The 27,513-nt window shown below is 41.1% G+C and overlaps 1 protein-coding gene across 4 annotated transcripts in view; it reads left to right on the top strand.

Moving 5' to 3' along the window:
• The window catches only part of LOC107993374 (aryl hydrocarbon receptor protein 1), a 148,811-nt gene that overhangs the window by 103,815 nt on the left and 17,483 nt on the right, over positions 1–27,513 (top strand). For all 4 annotated transcript variants that reach the window (XM_062078255.1, XM_062078254.1, XM_062078256.1 and 1 more), the window contains exons 3-4: positions 12,290–12,408; positions 26,012–26,101. In XM_062078255.1, the coding sequence (XP_061934239.1) occupies positions 12,290–12,408; positions 26,012–26,101 (209 nt within the window). The remainder of the gene's footprint in view (positions 1–12,289; positions 12,409–26,011; positions 26,102–27,513) is intronic.

Genomic DNA, 27,513 nt, shown 5'->3' with positions numbered 1-27,513 from the left:
CGAGTATATATGAGTGTACGTACTTGGAAAAAATTGGTACGCGTAAATAAATACGTTTTACATTGAAAATATACACCATCTCGTTAAATATAAAGCAAAAGGATAAGGATTGACACGTGTCGTAATCGTGTAAACGACGTGGAAAGTGACGTCCTCGAATAGAAGAAGACGAAATAATAATTAGCCACGAGGGGGCACGAGAGACGGATTAATGGAAATTTAATGGCGGGTGACAAGAGAGAAGAGAGCAGAGAGAGAGAGAGAGAAAGAGAGTGCTTTGCTTCGTTTCCTAATTAAATTCGATAAAATCAGGCGAATGACGTAGGCTCGATCGCGAAATTTGGGACGAGGGTTGCTACGGCCCCTCTCGATGCAGGGAAACAGCTTGCGCTCGTAATTATCACAATACGGCCAGTTAGCGGCCTCTAGAACGAGGAAATGTCTCTCTCGAGGCCTGACTCTTCGATTCGCTTTTTCCTCCGTCCTTTGGGAAACGAGTTCCTCGACTTTTGTTTTCAATCGAATGAAACGAATGGAAAATATCATCTCGTTACTTAATACGTTTCAGGAATACATATCGGGACGAAATTCCATCTCTCGTTCTTGAGAGCAATCTAATTAACGTTTAATACTTTTAATAGAGACGTTACTGGTGAGCTGGCGACGAAGATCAAATTAAAAATGAATATTTCCACGTATCTCCATATTTCGAATTAACGATCTTATTCTCTCCTCTTATTTAAATTTTAGATGGAATTTTACGAATCTAAAAATTAGATTTATATCTGTCCCTATTATTAAGTCGATGTTTTATTATTTCTATAAGTGTACGCATGTCATTCGCTTTTGGTTTCTTCGACTCTTTCGCGATCTGAAATTCTTCCATGCAGCATCGAGGTTAGTCTCGATTAGTTTGGATTGGCTCGTCATTCATAATTTAATAAAATTAAACTCGTTAACAATTCTCTTCACAGCTGATACTCTTTTCCAAGTACTTCAACATCTAATACACGTCTGTCTTAACTTACACATCGCTTCTCGAATTTCGAGCTAGCGATTTTATTCCGTCGTTTGTCGATAATTAATTCTCTCGCGAGGAGATCGATCAATTCGAGAAATGAGCGAAAGATAGAATAGAATCGAAAAATCGTCGCTATTTTCGAAACGATATCGGGGAGGAAGTTGTTTGTCTCTCCGTTCCTCCGCGGAATGGACAAGCACAAATCATCGGACGTGATCGCAAGGAGTCGCGGAGGCACGGAACATGGAAACAGGGAGACCGGTACAAATGAGCCGGGATAATGTATTCCCACCTTCCGTATTTTGTCAGGCTCGTTTGCGGGCCCTTGGAACGTATTCGTCGTCCCGGTTACCTGAAAAATGACGGCGATCCATTCTAGTTAGAAGCACGAGCCAAGGGGAGGCAAGGATGCTCCTTCGGATTCCCGCAGCCATCGATGATCCACGACGGCCCTCTCCTCCTAAATGATTTCGCGCGTGCACGTTTGTCGCCTCGCCCCCCTCGAATAGAAAATTTAACCTTCTCGAATAGTTGTCCCTTGTTATAAATCGAGTCGAAGAGGCGGGCGATTCGTTCGATTAGGGTCAGATTAGGATGTGGAGAATTTGGGACAAATGAGTTTTATTCTTTTGTTTGGTGCACGAGTTGAAGAATGGGGAATTGTTCAATTGTTCGAAAGTGGGCAAGTTTAAATCTGATTGTTCAAGATTCGATTTTCATTTTCGAACGAGAGGCTGAAATACGCGAGTCTCGCTTGGGAATAAATGGATTTTTCGATCGGAATTCTGATTTGAAGTCTGGATACTTTCGATAAGTTGGGTATCATTTTCGATTTCGAAACGTTTTTCTTTTTTTTTACTAGGATCGTGATTTCGATGTCAGGAATGTTTTAAGAAAATGGGACTGAACGGAGTGGAGAGGATCGAGAGCGAACAAGCAAAGTACATTACCCTTTGCTCGATCGAAGCATCACGAGTGGCGAACAAACGAGTGTTTGCACAGGTTCTCGAGTGTTGGCACATCGCTTCCGAACGAGCCAACACGCGGAAAGTTATACCTACAGTCGTTCGCGAAAGTGTTTCAAAATTTTGTTTAATCGAATTTCCACGGGAAATTTTAGACGGCTCTGAAATTATCGAAAACATTTTTGGTCAAGATTCGACGAATAATTTGCTTGAGGAAATAGAATAGAATAGGATATAGAACGGACGAAGTTTATTTATTTATTTTTTTTTTTTTTATGCCTTGGAAGACTTTTCTACGACGCGATATTTACGTTCAGAATCTACTCGATTTATTACGAATTGAACAATATTATAATTTATTTTGATAAAAAAGGTGTTTCGGTGTTTGAACGAAGACTTTGGCCAACGACTGTACTTTACGTTCCTCGACATTCCTCTTTCGAAATACACCCCCGCTTCTTATTTCTCTCTTTCCCTCGCTTCTTTCGCCTTTGTTGATCTTTCAGAATCTATTTATGAAACCACTCTCATTAATTAACTAAAAAGTAATAACTTTCGTCGCATTACGGGCGAGTACATATTTGCCCGTACATGAATCCATCCTAATTTCCTTTTTTTTCTTTTTTCCCTTTCAACAATACAACAGCACAACATATATAGATAACAAAATGATTACACGTACGACTGAAGAATCGGAAAATGATCAGAATTATCGAAGAATCGAAGGATGAAATTTTTTCGAGGAGTGGCGTTTCGCTGTTTTTACCATTCGGGGCGAAAATACACGCGGTCGGCGGCTAATGGAGGCACAGATTAATCTTGGCCGGCGATGTTTTAATGCCTTAACGACGACGCCCAGCCCCGTTTACCCGTACGGGCCGAAAAATTTAATTCGGTTATGAAACTCATTAGGTAATGTATAAAAGGCTTGCACGAGGCTTGCCCCCCGAACCAACGGTGATAAATGACGATGTCGTGTCGCGGGGCAGTATACGCCTCGACAGCTGCCCACTGCGCCTCTGGACACTGTGCTGCTTATAGGCCTCTTAGATAGAGACGGCGGAATGCATTAATACAATTTGCCCTCGTATCTACAGCTGTACAAGCTAATTATAATGTGATTTGCCTTTCGAGGCGAGCTCTCTCTCTTTCTCTCTCTCTCTCTCTCGCCTCCCTCGAATTTTTCGAACGCCAGTGGTGGCTACTCTTGTCCAGGGATCCGTGATCAGGATCTTGAAGAGGGGACGAGCAGCGGTGGGTTTTAGATGGGGAGATAGTAATCGTTCTGGTCCAATTAAAATCCTCCGTTTCATCGCGATAAATATTGTATTATCTTCGTCCCACTCGTTCGATTTCGGATTTAAATTCGAACGAATTTCCAATTTCGGGATCTCGATCGGTGAGCTTTTGAGAAACAGCTCGCACGAGAAGAAAGAAATTTTGTTTTATTCGATTATTGTTAGAGAACGACATCTCGTCCATTGTTAAAAAATAAAAGGGATAGTCAGATCGATACGCGAGCATCGAAAGTTGTCAAAAGTTGGACGAAGCAAGACAGGGTTAAGGGGGAAAAAGAGGGGAGAACTATCCCGGCCGATTGATCGCCCTCTCCTCGGCCTCCAATCGGCTTCTTACAAAGTAATTTTCCCGATTACCATAAATGTCAAGCGGAGTCTAGGTTTTTAACTGCGATTCGGGTCGGTTTTGAAATATTTTTAAAACATCCTGACACCGCGTTATTTATCGCCGTTCTCTATCGCCCCCTGTCCCCTTAACACGTAAGTTATTCGCTTGGCCTAGTTCGACCTGTACATTTATTATTACCCTCCCCCTCCCTAAACCAAAGCTCGGCCGTGTAAACGTCAAACGGTGGAAAAAGTTAAAAGTCGCGTAAACTGTCCCCTCGAACTGTGCTCGAGAATTCGAGAAAAATCGAAGACGGAGAATAAAATAATTTATCGCGAGGAAAATAACGGTGGAAGAAAAGAGGGGAAAAAAGGTAAAGATTCTTTTTCGTTTCTTTTAATAGGAAATCTGGCCCGTGTCGTTGCGTCATCGTTGCTTCGAACGTAAAGTTGGAAGGGTGAAATTCTCGGAGGGGGTGGAGGGAAACGGCGGATTGTAGGCCAAGCCAAGATAAACCGATCACGATCACACACGATGATGATAGAGCGCGATTGTGCGCGCCGTGTTTCCGGCTCGGGATTGCGGCTGGAATCACCTTGACACAACTCCATCGGGCATTAAGAACTGCTTTCCTGCTGTCCCTTCTCACCGCCCGCCATGAAAATGAAATTTCAACGTTCTCCCGTGAAAATCGCGATACGATCGATTCTCTACAATTTTTTCACAATTTTCGTAGAATATGAAATGTTAAAGAGAGAGAGTCTGTACGCTTTCTGATAATATTTATCTTATTTGTCTTCGTCGAAGGATCGAAGGATTGCTGGAATTCCTTTTTCGTTCCTTTATTTTAAGATAATTTTCCTTTTCGCCAACGAGAAAACTGGAACGAAGATTTTTCTTGAAAAATATTTTTTCCAGACCGTAAGAAAGACATAGAAATGTGCGAGATGAAAGAAAAACGTTCTCAAGGACGTTAGAAATACTTTTGCATCTTATTTCCAAGACACCGAGTGCACACAGGATGAAATTAATTAAGGAATAATCAAGGTAGGATAGGCTGAAACGTGACGCACGATAGAACAAAAAAGTTCTTGGTCAGAGGAAAAGAGAGAGAGAGAAAATCGCGATCCACAGTCTGAGGATAATTCGCTGTTAGCAGGCTAATTAACAATAGATACAAATTGGCACGTTAGCCGCGTTTATGACACACGCTTATGCCGTGCCTCGTGCACATTTCCTTCAACGACGTGTAATCATGTTCGTAATTGCGGTCGCTACGTCGTGGGTCCTGTTCTCGGTCATCCGCGTTGTTACCGCGACGAATGTCAATCCGATTTGTCATCGAGCTGAATGTTTCTATGATTCATCCTTCTGATTGTTTTTTTCTTCTCTCTCTCTCTCTTTATCTCTCTCGTGAAAAATTGTTGCTCTCGATACTTTTCGAAACTTTGAATCTTATTCGCAAGCAAATATGTAATAGCAATATATCTTTCGGAATGCGAGCAAATCGACGAATAAATCGGACGAAAATATTTAAAGTTACGATTAGCAGTGATAGAACTTTGATCCTAAGGGATGCATTTGAGAGTAAAATTTTCGACAGTGTAAAAAGGAGAAAAAAGAAAAATATTCCCATCGATATCGTTCATGGTATTATTTCGTACGGAGAAATATATTGGAACACGTTTGAAACGCCAGAGCAGAACCCCTTTTTTCGCAAAGGGGTTGTCGACGTCAAGACAGGGAAGGGTATAGGTCCCGAAATGAAAATATAAATTTCCACATACGTATGGTTTATTAGAGTCGGTGTCTAAGGATAACAGTCTAGCCGGGCAGAGGGTCCGTTTCGTTGCGTAATGAGAGATTTTATCGCGGTTACAGGGATAGGGCGGGGCAACCGCACTCATGCATTATCACCCCACTTCTGTCTGACGGATTACTTTATACGGTCACTGTGCATAGGAGAGAGGCGGCAGGGGCCGGTCGCGAGCGGCCGTGTATCGTGGCGTCGAGCACTAAAGAGCGCTTGCGAAAACTACTCTCTTCCTCGGTGTGCGCTGCTGCGCTGCTCGTCGCCTCGATAAAAACTGTCGGCGTCTGCCTCTGCCCGATATCAGATCGTGCGTCTGTGTGTGTGTGTTTATGTATACGCGCCGAATATACTTACCCCGCTCGCCGACGCAATTTCTTTCGCTCCGCTCTGACGACTCGGTTCGGGCATCGTGGATCAGGTGTAATTTTAAATTTATCCGATTCGAATGCTTGCCGATTCTCTTTTCTTTTCTTCTTCTTTTTATCGTGCCTTCGAAACTTTTCATTTCGATATTCGATTATTCCTGGCTTCGAAACGATGAGTTGGAACCCTATGGATCAGCTGTGATTCGAATGCTTGCCAATTTTTATCGTGATTATTCATAATATAGGAACGACATTTTTTCCAATTTCAAAGTTCGAATCCTATGGATCGGGTGTGATTCGAATGCTTGCCAATTTTTATATCATCGAAACTTTTACTTTGGCTACGATTATTTGCAAGTCTTGGCTTCTGATATAGGAATGAAATTTTTTCCAATTTCAAAGTTCTATGGATCAGGTGTGATTCGAATGCTTGGCAATTTTTATCGTGATTATTGATAATATAGGAAGGAAATTTTTTCCAATTTCAAAGTTCGATCAGGACCAGGTATGATTCGAGTGCTTGTCAATTTTTATCGTGCCATCGAAACTTTTACTTTGGATATAATTATTTGCAAGTCTTGGCTTCTGATATAGAAACGAAATTTTTTCCAATTTCAAAGTTCGAATCCTATGGATCGGGTGTGATTCGAATGCTTGGCAATTTTTATCGTGATTATTGATAATATAGGAAGGAAATTTTTTCCAATTTCAAAGTTCGATCAGGACCAGGTATGATTCGAGTGCTTGTCAATTTTTATCGTGCCATCGAAACTTTTACTTTGGATATAATTATTTGCAAGTCTTGATTTCTAATATAGGAACGAAATTTTTTCCAATTTCAAAGTTCCATGGATCAGGTGTGATTTGAATGCTTGCCAATTCTTATCGTGCCATCGAAACTTTTACTTTGGATACGATTATTGATTTCTAATGTAGGAATGAAATTTTTATAAGTTTTTAGTGCTGCGTGATCTTTTAATTTAATGGATCCATCTTCCGTCATCGTTCTCCATCGAGGGACGGAAAATCACTTTTCAGATTCCTGGCGAGGCGAAATACGAAAGATTATCAGGCCGCTAATACACTCGTCCCGCGCGGCTCCCTCGCTCGATTACGTCGCGGAGACGAATGGCCGCCGCGCGATAAAGCCGCGAGAGACGAAGTGGTTTTTCGTCAGCTCGGCCAAGTCTTTTTCGATCGTTCCCCCCTCCGAAAAAACCGACGATACGTCGCGTTTCTTGCACGTCTCGGGCCAGGCCTCTTATCCCGGCCAATTATCGGCGTATTCCTCCTCCCCCACGCGAACCAATTTACCTCCGCGATCGAGCGCTCCGTCCTAGTGTCGTGACCTTTCGCTGCCCGCCCCTCCTCCGCCATGCTTTTCGCCCATTATTTATCTCCACGCTGGATCGAACGTTTTAATTGCTCGTCCGCATCTGTTTCGCTCGCGGTTATATCCCTGATCTCGCGAAAGGGATATGAAGATTCGAAGGGTTCGTTGTCTGGATAAACGTAGGACTCAATCGTTGTAGAGAGATGGAAAAGAGATCCGATGAACACTTTAAATCTCTTTAAAGAATGAAGGTTAAAATTGTTGATCGAGATTGGATAATAACAAGGATATAAAGACGAATAGATGTGACGTCCAAGTGAGAAATTTGGTATGAGATAAGAGATACGAGTCTGGAAAAAATATATTGGAATTATTGTGTATTATTGGATTAATGTAGGATCTAGAATTTTTGAAGAGATGGAAAAGCATGGAAGAATTTGATCTCCAAGGACGAAGATCAAAATTATTAAGATTGAATGTAAAGAGTTCAAGTCAAAAATTTGAGGAAATTTAATATTCTTTTTCTCAGTCGTGACGCAATATAACTTTCATTTATTCCTATAATTTTATATTACAAATTCCAACGACTCGTCTATATAATACATCTCCCTGGCTACTCTTCTCTTTTTTTAAATATAGTGGACAAGCAGTAAACCACGAACGTTTAAAAATGAAATTTTTACGAATAAAGAGACAGACAAATCATAACAAATCGATGAAACAACGTAACGATGTAGAGCAGAAAATAACTCAGGCCAATTCGACGACTACTTTTTTCTTATTTAGACGTACCCTCTGTCCAAATAACGTGCCGATCACGGCAAGCTATTCCGGTTTCCCCCGTATTCGGGGGATGACGTTGCGTTTCACGTCGCGGCAAGGAGACTCGTCCCGAGGCTAAGTGAATGGTTAAGTAAGTGATTATCTCCTTGAGCGTATAATCGATCGATGATTAATGGGATCGGCGATGCCGGACGCGGCCCCAATTAGGAAGCGATCAACGCTTCGATACGCGCGTGCCACCGGTTGATTGTTTCGGTCCACGTGGCCCGAAATGCGATGGGCGTGGCGAGCCGCGATTTTTAATTTCGTCCGTCACTTTTGCCAAGTATCGTGCCGATACTTCCTCGTCGTATCGTCGATAATAATGATTCCATTAAATATCCAATTACCGGAATGAATTATAATGTAGATATGTGGAAAAGAAATGGCGAATCTATTGAAAAAGAAGAAGAAGAAGAAAAAAGAACTTTTACGTCACACGTTGAGAGGATTATTTCAAGTTTCAATAGTTTTTTCCTTCCTCGCTCTTCGATATTCGTAGATTAAAGGAGCTAAGGCGTTAGACTTTTGGAAATTTAAAAATTGACTTGACAGACTTCCGACATATTAAGAATATACAAATCAGAATACTCGTATTAAAGATTAAAAGTTAAGAGGTTTCTGGAAATTTAAAAATTTACTTGACAGACTTCCGACATATTAAAAGTATACAAACTAGAATACTCGTATTAAAGATTAAAAGTTGAGAGGTTGGAAGGGCTTCTTGAAAACCGGAAAATTGATGGACGCAGACTTGCAACGCGTGGAAAATCGAAATAAACTCGAGGAGATTTATTATAAATAAAAAAGAAAAAAGAAAAGGAAAAGGAAAGAGGACGCTTTAACGAAAGTAGATTAGAAGCCTACAAGGGGATGATGGACACGTCCACGCCCGACAGTCAACAGCTCGACTAATTCGATTCCTCGTCACCGTGTTCGGTAAGCGTGTCAAGCTTCGCAAACGTATCCTAAATCGTTCGACAAACAAGCATGACGAGCAAACTTTCGCGCTCCCTCCTCGCAAGATCGTGTTTCACGCGTTTCGAGGCTCGTGCACACACGAGGTGAACTCGATGGAGGGATCCCCTTCGCGTATACGCCATCGCTCCGATCCCTCCGAGCATTCCGATTGGCCTCTGCTCCGCTTTTCATTCCGTCGCTTCCGCTCGGATCCGACCTCGTGCAAGGAACCGCGATTATTGTTAAAAAAAGACGGCTCGCCCTTCTCTCGCATCGCCGGATCTCGATCGGTATCACAGTTTTCTTCCCGTATGACACCAAAGTTTCCTCACGAGAATGATCCTGCTTTTTACCGCGCTCTTTTTTAATCCCCAATTTGTTATTTATGGCGATGCTAGGACGGGAATCATTCGTTTTGAAAGCTGCGAAAGATACTTTATCACGTCGATATTAATATTGAGATATTATTAGATAGAGTTAAACGCAATTGAAGGTGTTGAACGAAAGATACGACGATCGATGTTCTTTTTTCGTATAATATAATCTGTAACAATACCAAAAATTAACGAATTTGAGAAATTGGCGGGTTGGGGCTTCAAAGCTTTAATCCCGTTTTTACGATGGTTGCCCGGCCCGATTAGGAACAGGAAGGAAGATGAGTCCGATTCTCCGGTACGGGATCCGTTTCATGGAAGGAAAAGGAGACGCGTGCAGGAAGGATGAGCGGCACACGGAGGTTGTCCACTCGTAAATAGTGGCACGCAATGTCGTTTCTGCGGCCGCGTTTCTGCCACGCGACCCTCTGGGACAGGACCCCCATTAGAATGGCCATCGAGATAACGTGGCCCGCACCCAAGCTTTATTTACCCTGACGACGAATTCGATTTTCAATGCTTCCTCCTCTACTGTTCGACCTCGAGATGGCTCCGTCACGGCTAATGACCGTGGCTAATGCCCGTGTTTCTACCCCGATCGATCCCTCTCTTCCGCCGCCAGGACCAATCCGGAGGGGGGAGGTTTAAAAATTGTGCGCGGGAACGAATCGATGTGAACGGTGCAATTACTCCGCCGCTAGGTGTTGGTGTGTATACGTACACGATAATTACAGGTGTACGGGGTGAAACGAAGCGATTCGTTGTGAATTATCGCGTTCAATTTTATTCCGATTTGTTTTCCGATTCGGTACGTCGGTTAATACGATTATTTAATAATAATCGCGCGTCTTTTTAATCTCTTTAACGCGCTTCTCGATCTTTCTTTATTCTTGAATTCGTTTTCGAACTTTTAATCGTGATCTTGTTGATTATTCGCACATTCTTTTTTTTCCCTTTTCGCGCTCCTCCACGGTCTTTTAATTCTTTCTTTCGAGTTTTCGCACTTTGCTCCCAATTATGCAAAAAATTGCGGATGTCATAATTCTTTTTAATAAGTGTTAAATGTATTCTCGCGTGAGCTGTCTGTTTCTTTCATTCTCCTTTTTTTTATATATATATATATATATAAAATTCGTAGAAAAAGTAATTAATAAACTTGAATGAACGAGCGAGTTTAATCTCTTGACGTAATTAATTTAATTGATATGAATATTATTATTATTATTATTATTACACTTTCATCCACGTTTAACTTTTTCAAACTTAAAACCGCGCTTAGAAATTTAATAATTACGCGACATGTGTTTCTACGAAACAAAATTGCTAATTCTCCGATCGATCCTCAATTTCATCCTCTCCTCACGATCTTCATCCTCGATCCAAGGCGCGCATTCCTTTTAAACAATCTAAAAAAAAAGAAAATGCTACGATTTCGATAAACGTTCTTCGTTCACCTCGATCCCCACCCACGTAACGTAAACGCGAGAGACACGTTGGATCGAGAGGGAACGTGGTAGGTGGTGATAGCGGGACGATGAGCAAGTACGATGAAAACTGGCCCGAAGGGTCGCGTGGCGCACGCGTGCTTCACCGAGGAGTATTGCGTGCACCTTTTTACGAGCGGCCAAGTCGCGCATCTTTCATGCACGCATCGATGCCCTTCGACGCTAAATGCTCCACGAGGAGGAGGCGGAGGAGGAGGTGGAGGTTGTTCGCTTTCGAAACGCATCGGCGGACTCCGTATCATCCGGCTTCTCTCCACCTCGCAGGTGGTCTTGTTTTCTTATTCGTACACGGTCTGCCACGGCGGTGGTGATACCGTCGTCGTGCTTTCACTTTACCTCGGCCCGCTACTCCTCAAATATCGTATTTTACCCGGCCGCGATCGGTTTCCTCGTGTAAATGATACGAAAATCGTGTGTCGACCTCGAGAGGGAGGAGGAGGAGGAGGAGAGGGGGGGACCCACGCCGAGCAGTCGCGCGCTCCAACGCTCTTCGTAACACCGAGTTTCACTTCCCGCTCGAACGTTGAACCGAATTGTTCCACGAGAGAAGAATTTCCCGCGAATTACGACGAATTACGTATTCGTTTCTCTTACTCGCCGATTTTTATCTGTATCGATGTAGGAAGAAGGAGAAAGGGAAAAAGAGGGGGACAATGGTACGCTTCTCTTACATATATATCGACGTACGTATGAATTTTGAAAGCTGCATCCCATGAGAAGGACGAATTGTAGCATGGTAATCCACGTTTTAAGGGGACAGGAACGTCAGAAGAAATTTTTCCCTCGGAATGGGACAGAAGGGGAGAGTTTTAAATTGAGACGAATCGTTGGAATCGCGAGGAGTTGGACTCGACTTTTTCTTATTTCTTTTTTTTTTAATGGAGGCCGATATCTTGCCACGTTTTTTAGCGTAATTATGTGCGTGCACGTGGAGGGAGGGGATACGGCAGGTGTAAAAATGGGGAGAAAGAGAGATCGACGGGTTATATTATAGGGCTTAAAAGGAAGTGTCGCTCACGTATCCTGTCACGTATTGCCGGATCTTCTCCGCGCCCGTTTCTCCTTCCATTAATCTCCTTCCTTTCGTTCCATGCTCCCTCTTCCCTTCCCTTCCCTCCGCTCACGGAAGAATCGTCGGCCCGACGACGATGGGATTATCATCGGCTCGATAACGCTCCGCCGATGGAAACCGTTCTCCGTTTTCTCTCGAGCGGAAGGATCCGATTTGAGAAGATAAAGAGGGGTACGTGCCTTCTCCCTTTCCTTTTCGTTTCTTTCTCGATTCTCTTTCGCGGGAGGAGGAGGAGGAAGGGGAGCGGAATGGATGAGCGACTCTTAAGGCGAGGAATTATTCGATCCTCCTTCCTTTTCCGTTTCTACAAAGATGGAGTATTCTGTCGTCGGTTATATTCGTAATAACGGTGTTTATCGTAATAAATAATTTGGAAATTTGTAAAAAGGGAAGCGTCGCAATTAACGAATCTTTTTTCGAATCTCTTTTACAGTGGTGATGCACAAAGACAAGGAAGAAAATTCGCACCACGATTCTCACTATCGGGCGAGGGAGTTGGCGGCGTTCGCCGCATACGACCACCATCATCTCGACGGCGAAATGTTCCTGCAGGTCAGTTCTACACCGTTCGTTTATTCTTTCGTTTCTTTTTCAGATCCGAATTTAATCGACGAAATATTCCGAACCACCAACGAAACACCCTCCTCTCTCTCTCTCTCTCTACGACTCGGAATTAAACAGAATTTTCTTTTCGCTGCTTACTCTTCTTAAATCGAATCTTAAATTAAGAAAAAAAAATCGACCAACCACCCTTCCGCCCGCCAACCAACTCCACTTCCAAACACGAGGAAAAAAACAACCCCCAAAGCTCGTCCAACCCCCTCCTGGGAGGCTTGGTCATCCGATCCTCTCTCATCCGAATCATCTGGGGAGAGGCTGCGAAAGAAGAGGAGAGGAGAGGAGTGGGAGGGAGATGAGGGGGGAAGACGGGGCGAAATTAAATCATCGCGAGTGAGAGGAAAAGACAGGAAGGGGCGAAGGAGTGGGAAGCGGGGAGGGGAGGGAGATATCCGGCTGATGAACCGGCTATGAAACCGAGGCGTACGAGGTGTCTATTCCTCCAAAGTATGGAAGGGTATATACGCGGATTAATGGCGGTGTATCATGCGAGGCTATTACGTTCCCCCTTTCCTGCGTTTTAGCTGCACACACGGGCGAGGTGGAGTGTACGCGACGGTGGAGGCGAGGGTGAGGGGTCCATACACAGTGGGGGGAGGGGAGTGGGATACGATACACCGAGCGTTTCGCCGGGAGGCGGTGGGGAGGGGGAATAGAAACGATACAACACACTGGCGCACACGAAGCTGGCCGTGTATACGATTCCACGCGATCGAAACGATCCCTGCCAGCATCTATAACGGCCGGTTATTAATTGGCCGATGGTTAATTGCTGTTACGTAGCTCGTGCCCCGATCCCTGGACGGGACATTCTGACAGCTTGGAATACGCGAGTCGGAGCCATCTTGAGAGGGGAGGAGAGGAGTTTGCTTCTCCCTTCTCCTCCCCTTCTTTGATTAGAAGATTTGAGAATCGGTACAGTCGATATCGAGGATTGCTTTTCGACCCATCGTGTTTAAATTCAGATGGAAACAATGCGCGGCAGTTATCCGACGTAAGAGGATTGTTACGTCTTAAGTTCGTTCTTGAGCATTATATTTACACGAATTTAGAATTGGAAATTGCAACGATTGATTAATCGGAGAAGCGTCGTTTTTAGGGAGAAAGGGAAAGAGGAGAGAGATCGTTTTGCGAAATTAAATTGAAGGGAGCATCCTTTCCAGCGAAGGAGGTATCGGATAAAAGTTTCATCCGCGGACATTTTCAATAATTCCACGAGCTGCAGGGGTAGCAGAAATTAACCGCTCGGCCGGCCCTCGTATTTTCTATAATTCGTGGAGTTCTTTGAACCTGTCCTTCCCTCCGACTTCCCTCGACCTCCTACGCCTTTCCTCCCTCCCTTCCCCCGCGATCTCCCCCCTCTCCCTCCCTTTTATACCCACAACGTTCGTACACAACGTTTTGCCGATCCTCGTAAAGTTCACGAAGCCCGACAGTAAATCCGGTTTATGACAAGCCGGCCGCCACCACCGGACACTCTCCAAATTACGGCTGAGCGATCGAATTTTTATACTCCCTCTTACCGCCAATTATAGCGTTTTTACTTGTAGCGCTTCCACACATCTATGTATGTGTAAATATTTAAAAAGTACGTATACGTATATTGGTATAAAATTTTTAATTGGTTTTATTTCTTATATTTTCTTTTTTTTTTTTTTTTTCGCAATTGTTGGTAAGAAAGTGTCATCATATCGTATCGGTTCCTTTTTATCTGTGACTTTTAAAATGCGAGAAAGAAGAAAAAAAAGAAAAGGAAGTTCGGAACATCGAAGTTATTTATATTTTTATTTACTCTTTATCATCTTATTTCGTTCGAAGGTATGACAAGGTATGATTAAAGTTTCGAAGCGAGCCAAATGCCAAGAGAATAAAAATAATGGCATGAATCGTACAATAGATCGATACAATAATACAATGCTGTGTTATATTTTTATTATTACGAAGTATATACGAGCCGTATCAGGAGTAGATGTATCGATCAACTTCGTGAATCGTGAAAGCAAAGAAACGGAATGATTTCAGATACATATCATTCGCTTTAAAATAAACGATTATTTATGCCACAAATTATTTATGCTATAAATCAACTTGTGAAACTGATTTAATTTCTCTTTTTTTTTCCAGGAATTGAACGTTATCATTTTATATATATATATATATATATATATATATATATATATATATATATATATATAAAATAATAAAATTAGAAATTTTTAATTGGAATTTTTAATTGTAATTTACAAAAGTAGAGAAAACGGAGCGATTTTCTCCTTCTTCCGGTTGATTAAAAAAATAACGGAAGAGACTACGAGACTATCTTTTTAAAAGTAAATAAAAGTAACAATTTTAACCATTTACTCGCCATTACCATTATTATTATGTATGTAGTTTCCGATAGAGGAGAACTAGAGGCTCCGCTTTATCTTTCTTCCAGTTGATTAAACTGGTGAAGTCGTACCGATCAACTTCATAAATCGTGAAAGCAAAGAAATGGAATGATTTCAGATATATATCATTTACTTTAGAAACAAACGATCATCTATGCCGCTTATTTTACTACAAATCAACCGTGGGTATAATTTCTCTTTTTTTGAACACATACTATCATTACATAATAAAATAATAAAATTAAAAATTCTAAATTAGAATTCATCATCTTGTATAATGTATTGCAAAACTCCAGAAGAAACGAATCCATTTCGTCTTTCTTCCAGTTGATTGAAAAAAAAGAACAGCCAAGCAGGAAATCTTCCTTTTTCTTTTTTAAAATTAAATAATCAAACGCACAAATAACAAAAGTAAAAGTAATTTTAAAACGGAAGAAACGAGGCTCCTAGCTTCCTTCCGGTTGATTAAACCGGTGAATTATTCGTCGGGACTTATTGAAAACTAGGAGAAGGAGGCTTGCGTTGGTCGAATGATAGAAACAATATCGTTGCATAATTTATCGTGGAACGAGTCCCTTGGAATATTTAAGGCAATTTCGCAGATAGCGATCGCCTCTGAGATAGCGTGCAAGCGGATACTTTCCCGCTGGATACTTACGATTTTCTGGATCCGGCGCGCGCGGATCCATTACTCGCGCGAGGGTTTCCTACGGCGGAGACGGTTAAAGTGAGACCGTTTTCCAACACTTTCGCCGCGTTTCGCCGGCGTACAAACTCGAATTCGCCCCCATCTTCTTCCCCTCCAGCATCGCTCTTCACCGAGAATTAAACGAGTCAAGTATGTAACGAGGCTCGATATCTTTACGACCGATCTCTCTCAACGAACAATTACTTATTAATAGGCGAAGCTTAATAGGCGCACGCGACCATTTTCGTAATCATCCCGCGATACGCTTTTCTTTTTCTTCCGTTTTTTACTCTTCCTCCTCTTCTTCTTTTATGAAATTTTGAAATTCGCCATGGAACGATACCGACTTCTTGCAAGTTGATTTCTAAGTAAGACTAAGTTTTTTAGTTTCCTTGATACTTTTCGAAGAATTTCCGAGGATAAGTTTTCGAGTTCTCTCATCCGTCGAATAGTAATTCAACTTTCGCCTGAATATTAGTTTTCGAGAGAAAAATGACGAATTTTTTCTCGATAAAAGATATTTTATCTCGTGGCGAAAACAATAATTGCTGTTACGTTTCACAATTTTCAATTTATGAATGAATTTCTTCTTCTGAAATAGAACCTGTACCCAATAAATTTGCACTTTGTAAGTAGAAGAATCTGCGAAAATCTGCGCATGATCCGTACAAAAGATTAGAAGAGTGAGCTTAATCATCGTAATCCTTTTCGAAATTAATAACAAAAACACGAGACGGACAATCGCGAGATCCTCGAACTATCGCGTTATTAAAATTAACAGGAGACACGTCCTTCGAGCAGGTTCATCCGTAAATAAATTAACAAAAAAAAGCGTTCACGAACGGGGAATTTTTCAATCGGCGAGAAGAGCATACTTTGCCAATCCATTTCTGTCGTCTCTTGCAAATTATCACCCCGAGCAGGGCGCACGATACGCGGCCCCCCGTCGAGAATCCCGCGCCACTCTCGGCTTTCCTCCGAACCACAACTCGAATATACTTTCCTCGACACGGCGAGAGCAAGATGCGCCCTGGAAGAAAGAAGAAAAGAAAAACCCCCCAACCCCTTCTGTTTCTCCTCCTCCTCCTTCTTCTTTCTTCTTTCGATATCATTCCAGTCCAAGTCCTCTGGACCGAAGTTTATACACGATTCCTCGAAACAGGCATCTTTCGATTCTAAATTTTAACTATTCTACAGACTACAAATGAATCAAGGTTCATTAAATATGATTTCTCGAAGTAGGCATTTTTCAATTCTAAACTTTAACTGTCCTACGAATTTTATATTTCAATTTTACTGATAAAATTGTCCTACGAATTCTATATTTCAATTTTACTGATAAAATTGTAAAATATTGAGACTACAAATGAATCAAGGTTCATTAAATATGATTTCTCGAAGTAGGCATTTTTCAATTCTAAAGTTTAACTGTTCTACGAATTCTATATTTCAATTTTACTGATAAAATTGTAAAATATCGAGACTACAAATGAATCAAGGTTCATTAAATATGATTTCTCGAAGTAGGCATTTTTCAATTCTAAAGTTTAACTATTCTACGAATTCTATATTTCAATTTTACTGATAAAATTGTAAAATATTGAGACTACAAATGAATCAAGGTTCATTAAATATGATTTCTCGAAGTAGGCATTTTTCAATTCTAAAGTTTAACTGTTCTACGAATTCTATATTTCAATTTTACTGGTAAAATTGTAAAATATCGAGACCACAAATAGTAATGAACCAAGGTTCATTAAATATGATTCCTCGAAGTAAGCATTTTTTAATTCTAAACTTTAACTATTCTACGAATTCTATATTTCAATTTTACTGATAAAATTGTAAAATATCGAGACTACAACTAGTATTTAACGATTGGAGACGGTGCGATCGAAATTTTTGATTTTAATGAAAAATTAGCTTACAAATTTTTCCACATACTTTTTACTTTATTTAAAAACTTTCTCACCCGTTACAATACATCGAGATTAAACGGTAATCTCTCCTCTCCGTCATCGAATCCTTCCACTCGCCTTCGATCCACCATTTCCGAAAAGAATCGAACGATTCTCCCTTTTCCTCGTTTCAAGAATTCGCTCGAATCCGCCAAATTGCATTAGGCGGTCCCTCGAAATTTCACGTCTCGGGTTGCGGTTTCTCGGATCTTGGAGGGGTTGCGAGAGAGAAAGAGAGAGGAGAGCGACTTTTAGCGCAAGGTTCGGCACAAATCACGCCTCTCGGTGACGTATCGCCGCGAAAGCGGCCATTTTGCTCTCATATTTTTTATTTAATAGCCGCCAGGCTATCGTGTATCGCATTAATACGCGAGCCACACCGCAGTAGCGGTGAAAGAGGGTCGTGGTCGGGAACAACCCCCGCCACCGGTCAACCCGTAATCTTAAGAGCGAGCCTATTTCCCCCTTCCCTTCCTCTCCTCTCCTCGACTTCCAATTCGGCCGCCCACATCTGCCATTGCCCCTCTCATTGCCTCCGCGCTTTTCCGCAACGAGTCTCTCGAACGTGTGCTTAGAAACGTCTCGTTTGTCTCTCTATTATCATAGTTCCAAACTCTTAAAAGGATCTGAAGGAGAGTAATTGACCTCGTTGTAGGCCTCGATTAATTATTGGATCGATTCGAGACGATTTAAGATAATATTTCGAGGACTTAAATTTTTCTCTACGCAAATAAATCGGGGTCGTCTCGTAATCGTTAACGAGGATAGCTGTTGTTCGAGGTCGATCGCTGGGGAGCTAGAAATTTTACAATTTCGCCCGGCGGAATAACTGGTATAAACTCGGTTTTATCGCGAATTACGTAAGGAAACGCGGTGGTGCACGGTGATTTATATAAGAGATAGGTTTTACCGGACGGACGGTCGGTGTAAATAAATAAAGCACGTATTCCGTGGCTGGCGCTGGCGAATTGGGTAACGTTGTTACACGAAGGGGGTAGTATTACCATTACCGAATCCGATGTACGAGGATACCGGCTTGGAATCTGGCGATTCACGCGGGGTGGTCGTTTTTTTAAAGAATCGTTGGCCGATCGGGCGTGCACGGTCGTGCGACGAAACGGGGAAGACGAAGTCGAGCGATCGGGCCAGGAGGCAAAAGGGGCAGACATGCAAGCATCAGCAACAAGTAACAGTTCGGATCTGATGCTCGAATGAAATGCTCGCGTGGAGCAGATGCGAGTAAACGATCGTTCATTCACCTATTGGACGAATTATTTATTTATTTATTTATTTTTTAATATATGCAGAGATAAGAGTAATCATGTACGAATATCGATGTGAACACTCGTATTACGATCTATATATATATATTCTTTTTTTCAGAGTCGCTCAAACTCTCAAGTTTAATACAATTTATTTATCTTTCTCAGAAAGTAAATTTTTCGAAACGATACGTATTTCGGGTAATCCGTTTTGTGCTACAATTCACATATTTTTCGAACAAATTTCGGATGAAGAATGTACATCTTTCTCGTAGACTCTCGAACTCGAGCATGGAAATACGAGAATTGGAAATTTCACAAAATCGGTTTCTAATAGAGCGATTGAAAGGCGTTGCAAATTATTAAAAAAGAGAAAAAGGAAAAAGAAACGTTTCATTAGCCCGTCGGAGAATTGGTATCGAGATTAATCAAACAAGATAGTTAATCTGCAGATGGGATCGAAAAAATGCGAAAAGAGGAGTCGAGTGATTCGACAGGAGCAGGTGTCGAAGCTCGACGGAAGGAAGAGCGTGTGGCAACAGGAGTGGCATCGGCCAACTTTCGACGATTAAAAACGAGTCTTTATTTTTCGTGTCGTTCCACGGTGTCGTGAAAACGGACGCTTTATAATTATCTCTCTGCATATGGTTAATTTTACGGTAAAGAAAGAAACGAAAAAAAAATGATGCAAATGAAATTTCTCGAACGAAATTACTTTCCGTCCCAAATCGTTCAATTACGATGGACGCGTCTGTTCGTCGTACAAAATGCATCCAATATAACCTAACACAATTCAATCCTATTGATTATCGCGTTTATATACGAAATTTCATTTCGAATAATTAAATACTGTTTTACCTAAAAAGCAAACGCAGTCGATTTCAAGAAGAAACGATGTTATACGAGACTATTAATAAAATCCAGCGAATACAGAATCAAATTTTAGATTATATCATTATCAACGAAGAATTCCTATAACTTTGGTTCGACCAAGGTTCAATCGAAACTCCAAATTCCACGAGATTCGAATATCAAGACGACAAAGCGGATCGTTTTAGAAAGAAACATCCTGCTCTCGAGGAAGGGAGGTCGGCGTTCTAAACATCAATTTCTGGCCCGTGATTGCGCTCCTTCATAGCGCAGCGGCGGTTAAGACTGATAACCGGAAGCAGGGCGCAAGGAGGGGGGCGATCGGCAAAGCGTGGTGGAAAGGAGAGCGAGCGAGACACGGCGGGCCGAGTCGAAGGGTAAGTGTAGGTTAGGCGGGATGGGATGATGTGTAGGTTAGGTCGGGTGGGTAGCCGACGGGGCTCGCCTTGGTCTGGCACCGCTAGTCCTTCCCGTATTGATCGCGTGCTCCTTTCCTCCCTTAGATACCACCCCCTTTTGCGCCTTACGTACCACCAGCATTCGCTGTTGCCCCGATGTCGACACCGGCCAGACGTCGGCCGCATGGATCCCCGCATTCGGCCAGTATCCCATAATTCGATCCCTCTCCCTTTCCATTCTTCACAAATTTAGTATTTTCCAGTTTTCCCTTCGGTGGGATCTCGGTTGAGTAAGCTTTTCTTCTCTTCTTTTCTTTTTGGAATCATTGGAATGGAACGTTCAAAATTAATATTTTAGGAATTCTTGAGATGGCGATGTGTAATGAAGGTAATGGTAATTTACTTTATATTCTCTTCTTGTATTAAATTTTATTTATTACATTTATTATATTCCATGTCATTTCTACTTAGCTCGTTTACTTCATTTCTCTTTTTTCTCCGATTCGTCGAATTTTAATAAATCACGAATTTAAAAAAAATGCAATTATACAATTATGGGAGACAGAATGAAAAGCGGGAGAGCGTGCTCGCTGCGGGGATGGATGCAGATGCGATTAATCATTCGTTGGCATAAAACGTCGTCGAGTGACTTTTGCCAAAGGAATACATCGTCTCGAACCGAAGTTCGTAGCCGAAAGAAAGAAAAGAAAGGAAAGGAAAAAAAAATAGACGACATTTTTCCCGTCGACCAAAAAAAGATCCAAAGTCCGCCAAGTATTAGTTTCGCGAACGCGCCCCTAACTCACCCCTCCGATGTCCATAATTAATTACGGCCGAGCATGAAACCCATCAGGCGGTCACCATTATCGTGCTTATTATTATTTCTTATCATTCAGATATTTACCCCTGACATTTTTTTTTCTCCACGCTTGATTCTCAACCGAATGATTAATAGTTCTGGGGGATGATAACGATTTCTAGGGAATTTAAAATTTCTAAAAAAATCACGTTATTAAAATTAAAAAATCGTATGACAAACGCTCGAATGTATCTCTGAAAATTAGTATATTAGATGAAGGTGTAAGTTTTTTAAGTATCCAACGTTAGAATTCTTATTCTGTAATAATAAAATATAATAACCGTGGATGTTTCGATAATATATTTGCACATTTTATAATTATCAATCTGATGCAGATACGCGTCCATCGTAAATTCTTGTAATAATTATTATTACCAATTTGCAATTATTTGCAAAATAAATTACCGAGCACACTTATGCAACAATGCTTAAAATCCCGATTGACTGTGATATCTCGATAAACGGATACTCGAGCATGAAAATATCTTCTTCGTTGCCTTTGTCAACGTAACAGTTTTCCTTTCATCCTTCATCCATCCGCTCGTGGGCACGATTGAATTCAACCTGTTAACGAAGCGGGCTAATTTTACGACAGGACTGTATCGTCAGTCGATAATATAATATAATACGTGGTCAATTAACACAGAGGCAATTAAGCGGCTCATTAAAAAAGAGGCTTACGACTGTCTGTCGTAAGGGATGACTTAATTAACCGAACGGTCGAAAAGAGAGCCGGGGGCGGAACACGTGGAAAGCGATAAATGAATAAAATTATTGCTCGGCCGCGTTCGTGACGAACGAAACGAGGTCGTTATCGGCAACGTACGCACGAACGACAAAGTTGCAGTCGATGAGGACGTCGAGGTTGATGGACCACGCACCCCTTCTCGTGAAACGGGATCGGACAGAATTGTTCCACTCTGGCGAGAATATGGTTTCGAATTTCACTAAATAAATATCAACTCGAGATTAATCCTTCCCTCCTCTCAGTTACGTTACCGAGATAAATTCGAGTTGAAACGCACGCGAATCGAAAATTTTTTCGATCAGGAAGCGTTGGGAATTTGTCCAGTTTATGAAAGTGTTTTCCATTTCGGGTTGGAGAAATTCGAAAGTTTCCATTCAGCAGCGTTTCATTTGGAATTGAAAGAATTTCGATCATCCGCGAATTGAAGGAATTCATTAATTGAAGGATTTTCGAGACGGATAGGAGAAGGAAACTTTTCAACTCGAGACTCTGCAATTCTAGCTCGAATAAAAAATTTAAATCGACGAAAATCGCGATGAGCTTTAACTAACTTCCAAGAATTCGTATGCAACAACGCGACCCCTCGTCAAACTCCTCGAAAACTACTTGAACAATATTTCTTAATCGCGATAACCTCAAATAACAGATATAAAAAAAAATTTCAATCTCTTTGCGAAAAAACGCGCGTGTAATTCGTATTTCCTCCTAAAGAATATAACATATCGAGAAATGTAATCGTTAATGTACGTTGCATGTATTTGTGTGTACGATATGATTGCCATATAGGAACGGGTTAATTGCCGGTGCGAAATGAATTATGTGTTAATTAAATCGCGCTGTAATTGCATCCAGTTGATGTAAAACACAATATTCCCGGAATAAAGGTTTCTATTTTGTACACGTATATTTATATTAATGAAATTCCACTCGTGATGCAAAAAAAGAGCCGTGTCGATTATCTGATTTATATATATATAGAATGGAGATTCATTAATTCGTTTCAGAAAATTAAGAAGAATAATGGGGAGGCAATTAATAACGAGCATCGTCTAATATCGTGATATGACGGTTTGATCGGTATCTGTAACGTGGATAAGTGGAAGAGATACAAATTGCCGTTTAATATTGAACGGATACAGAACGTTATTATAATTCCTTAAATTATAAAATATGATTTGAGCTAAAGTTTCGAGCGACAAGTAAATGAATAATTAGAAAATTAGAAACGTTGAAAATGGAAGATTTCTACGATTTATGTATAATTAATCGCGAGACAAGAGTGCTCGTATGTTTAAATATCGCAAATATCTCGGGTTATTCGAGTTTAAATGGCTATTAGCATATTGTATTTGTTGGGTACGAGGGAGCGGAAGAGGGGAAAAAATTGAGGGAGGGGGGAATGGAGATAAAACGTTAGCACAGCGTGGATATCACGTTTCTTTCGATCGCCACTTCGCAAAGCTCTCGCGGATTGATAGCGCGCAAACTCGCGTGCCACTTCACACTCAGAATTTATAGTTCTTTTATTATTTCGACTAAGCTGCTCTTAAAGTTTCCGCGCACGTAACTTGCTTCCAATTTTTCGAGCCGGTGATCTAATCGCCCGGTATATCAACTTCTTGCCATATTTCCTTCCTATGTAACGTTCCAAGATTTACACGTTTGTCTTTCAACTCGGTTTGTTTCGTCCAAGTGGGTCCAAAGAACTCACTCGTATTATATCGATTGATTTCATTTTGAAAAATTTCTAATTTTAAAAGCTTTCTCCAAACGCTTCCAAATTACTTTCAATGATGCCTGTGGAATTTTATGTATTTCGATGATTTGTGAAAGAACCTCCACAATGTGTAAGAGGAAGGGAACTGCAAAGATACAATTTTGGAATTTTAGTTCCAATTGCGAAAGATCGAGGATCTCCGATTAACAATATCTGCACATGGAAAATCGTGAAAAAGAAAAGAAATGCAAAATTCAAGGATACTTTGCTACTGAAATTGTACAAGAGTGCAGAGGAAGAGAAGAGGAATTGCAAAGTATAAGAAAGATACAAGAATCTCCGATTAATATCTACGAGAAACACATGGAAATGCAAAGAGTATCGAAGGAGATGCAACTCTAAGAAAAAGAGATTTTAGTATCACGAAAGAGAGAGAATCACTGGTTGAAGCAGAGAAACGGATGGAAAGTCGCAGAGTAGGAGGAGGAGGAGAGGAAATGCAAAGAGCATCGAAAGAGGCGGAATCCCGATTGCAGGTATTCTGCGTAGAGGCCGATCCGTGTCCGTGCCCGTGACTTCTGGTTGCATGAGCGAAGAAAATGGAAAGATTTCGTGCGTGAAGTATTATTGGCGACCCGCTAATACACGAGAGTCAAGGTGAGGATGAAGGGGTATTAGAAGTTCACGCTTGGACGGAACACGCGAGTACTCGCACTACTCGGCACGCGACTGATTCGCTCCCGGTCACCACACGCGAGAAATAAAAATCCATCGATTTTCCCCTCCCCTCCGATGCTCTTCCCGGATCTCTCGCCCACCAACCGGATCTTCGAATTTTCTTGATGAAAATTTAATCAAATATCGAAATAATTTGAAATAAGTTGAAATAAATTCAGCCAAATCGCGTTCTGGTAATACACGGTTTTCAAAACAGATATATATTTCTCTTTATTTCTGATATTTAGGATTTATAATCTAGTTTCGCGTGGGGAATGTATCCTTTATCTATCAGAGAATCAGAGTGGATAAAAGAGATATTTTTATTCGTTACTTTCGTTATTTTAATCTTCTCCGTTTTCGTTTTTTTAATAATAATTTTTAGTAATATTTTTTAATAATTACAATAGAATATTTGTTCAGCTTTTTATTCGGTTGGATAGGATCGAAGACGAGATGCAATCGTGGCGATTAAATGGAATCCCATGGGGTTTGCAGAAATGGCCAATGTCGGCCATTTCGAAAGGAAGGAGCGGTAGGCAGGCGGCGGGAAAATCCTATTACAGCTTATATTCCTGGTACAGAAGGGCTCGATTGAGCCTCGGCCTAACTCACCCTCCGCGGTGATCCGTATTGACGCGAGAGAGAAACCCACCCTCCGGATCAACCAATCAAATCGCAGCATCCGTCGCGCATGCGATCGCCTCGATGAACCCCCCTGCCACTATCGGTTATGGTGTCCTTTACCATCCTCTCTACCACTGTATTAAATTACCACTCCATTCTCCTCACCATCCAACTAAAATTTCTAATTTTTTCGACCATTAAAGAATCGAGAGATTTTCGACGAAATTAAAATTTTCCCAATTTTCTCGAGAAATCTTCCATTTACTTATTCGTATCCATTTCTATCCACTTCAATTTTCTAATATGTAAGATCTATTGGAAAATCCAAGTGTTATACGACGGTAATAACTCGAAGCGTTTTCCAATCCCAAAAATAAGATAATCGTCCATTCGTGTGCAATTACCCTTGGGAATCGGTAGTAAAAGGAAAATCGGTTGACACGATACGAGGAAGCGAGGTCTCTCTTCATATTTTCAACCAATAAAAACTCGTCAGACAGTACCTGGCACGGCCACCTACGGCAACGGGTCGAAATAAAACAAAACAATACACATTTAACTCTGGGGAAACGGGCGGACGGACGAGTGCTTTACACGGCTCACTCCCCCGCGCTGTTCTAGCCTCCGTTTTAAACTAGGACGGATATTTCGGGCCTCGATACGTACTCGTTCGAGGTTTCCACCTCGTTTTGGTATTCGAAAACCACCACCATCGGCCCACGTCGATAAATGGGAAAACTTTCCGGAACGTTCGAGCCGGCGATCCCTCCTTTTTCGAAAGGAAACGGCCACTTGTTCCCTTTTTTCTTTTCATCGATGAATTATCACTGCACACTGAATTTCTTTCCTTTCTTCTTTTCTTGATAGATAATTTTAGGATAATTCTTATCACATTGAGTCTAATATCGGGTTTTAATAAAGCTAATATTATAATGTATTGAATTATTTTATGTTTCAGGTTATATCATATTTAATATTACATTTGGAATTCAAATTTTCGATTTAGAACCAGTTGTAAAATAGTATCGAGGTTTAGTAGTATTTCGATGAAAGATAAGATAAGGTAAAAATAATTGTTTATATGACGCGCGTTTTAGATTATTCCAAATATATTTCATTTGGAATTCAAATTTTCAATTTAGAAACATTTATTTTAATTGTAAAATAGTATCGAGATTTAGTAGGATTTCGATGAAAAATAAAACTGGAAATGGAACCGAGATTACTGCAATTTCGAAATAACAAATAATAGAACGTCAACGATTGAATTTAAACTAACGATTGCAAAACGATTTTGTTACAGGCGCTGAACGGGTTCCTGCTTATACTCACCTGCGACGGGGAAGTGTTCTTCGCCACCCACAGCATAGAAAGTTACCTTGGTTTCCATCAGGTACTTGACACGTAACATATTCATTTCTATTTCGATCGTCGAATCGAATTCGTGAACATTTTCCCGCTCGATGATTCGATTACAGCGTAATATTCAACGTGTATCTGCACCCTCAACGTTTATCTTCTCGTGCTCGCACAAGCTAGTCACGCCAAGAATGTCAGTTTCGTTCTACGTGTCACGTTCACGCATCATCCCCTTTGCTAACGCAACGCTTGCGCTGCACTACACATTTTCCAGTATATTTCCTCGATTATCTAATCTGGTTAACGTTCCAATTGTTTCAAGTAATGGATCACGTTGGTGATCAGAGTAAATTCAATGTTGAAATTCCTTCCGATTGATTTTAGGATAGTAGAAACGATAATTTTGGATAATTGCAAGTGTTTATTGTTTTTCTCTTTTTAAGAATTTCGAGAAGAGTGTCACCTGTTCGATAATTTTTCAAATAATTTCGAATAATAAAAATTGAAGGAACGAGGATTGAGGGAGAAACCGATTCACGCGAGAATTTAAATTGCGCGCCTCTTTCAAGATGCAATGATAAACAAATGAAATTTGTTTTCGTGAAAAATAAAATGTTATTTGAAAAATTGGAATACGAACGTTATATCAATTGCTACACAAGTTTCACTACATTGCAGATCTTAATAAAATTGGTCTCAATTCAATCGAATTCATCTTTATGATATATTCCGACAGATCTGCATTCTGTCTCACCAAATGGATAATCATAAATCTGTAATTCATCACGTCCTCTACTTTCATATATTATTTCTCAAAAATTCCTTCAAAAAAATTCATCCTTATGAAGTATATCCTTTTTAACTGATCAACACGATTACTATTATACCAAAAATAACATTATAAATATCTTTATAAAATAGATATTGGAAGATAAAATATTTATCGATATTTCATTTTTGATGAATTTCTCCCGTTCGAGTCAACTCGAAATTTATAAATACACTCTAATGATTCTGCTCTGGAATCACGGTTAATTCGAGTGGATGTTCCGCGAACCACGTTGATGGCTGGCAAAGAAATAACGAGGAGCACGAGAAGGGTAAACAAGCGAAATGAGGAAAAGGAACGGATTAAACGAAGAGAGAAACCGGTTGCCTTTCTATCCGGAACAGAGCGATATCGTTCAACCCCCGGTGAACGCGCACCGAAATGCGATCCGCACGCAGCCAACCCGGCACGCACGCGAGTGCGACAGAGAGAGCGTGATTGAGGCACCGAGGGGGGGTAGAGGAGGGGAAAAAATGACGGATGATGATTTCCCGACACACGATGACTGTATATACATGTATACATGTGTATATACACGCCAGAAACGCACGCGAACGGCTTTGTCCATAATTGCAGGAAACGGCGGATGATGATTTTCCGATCCGATGATCCCGCGT

Source organism: Apis cerana, linkage group LG8 (genome assembly GCF_029169275.1).
Source record: "Apis cerana isolate GH-2021 linkage group LG8, AcerK_1.0, whole genome shotgun sequence".
Lineage (NCBI taxonomy): Eukaryota > Metazoa > Arthropoda > Insecta > Hymenoptera > Apidae > Apis > Apis cerana.
Note: the sequence above shows the minus strand (reverse complement) of the source record. Positions and strands in the feature narration are given on the sequence as shown.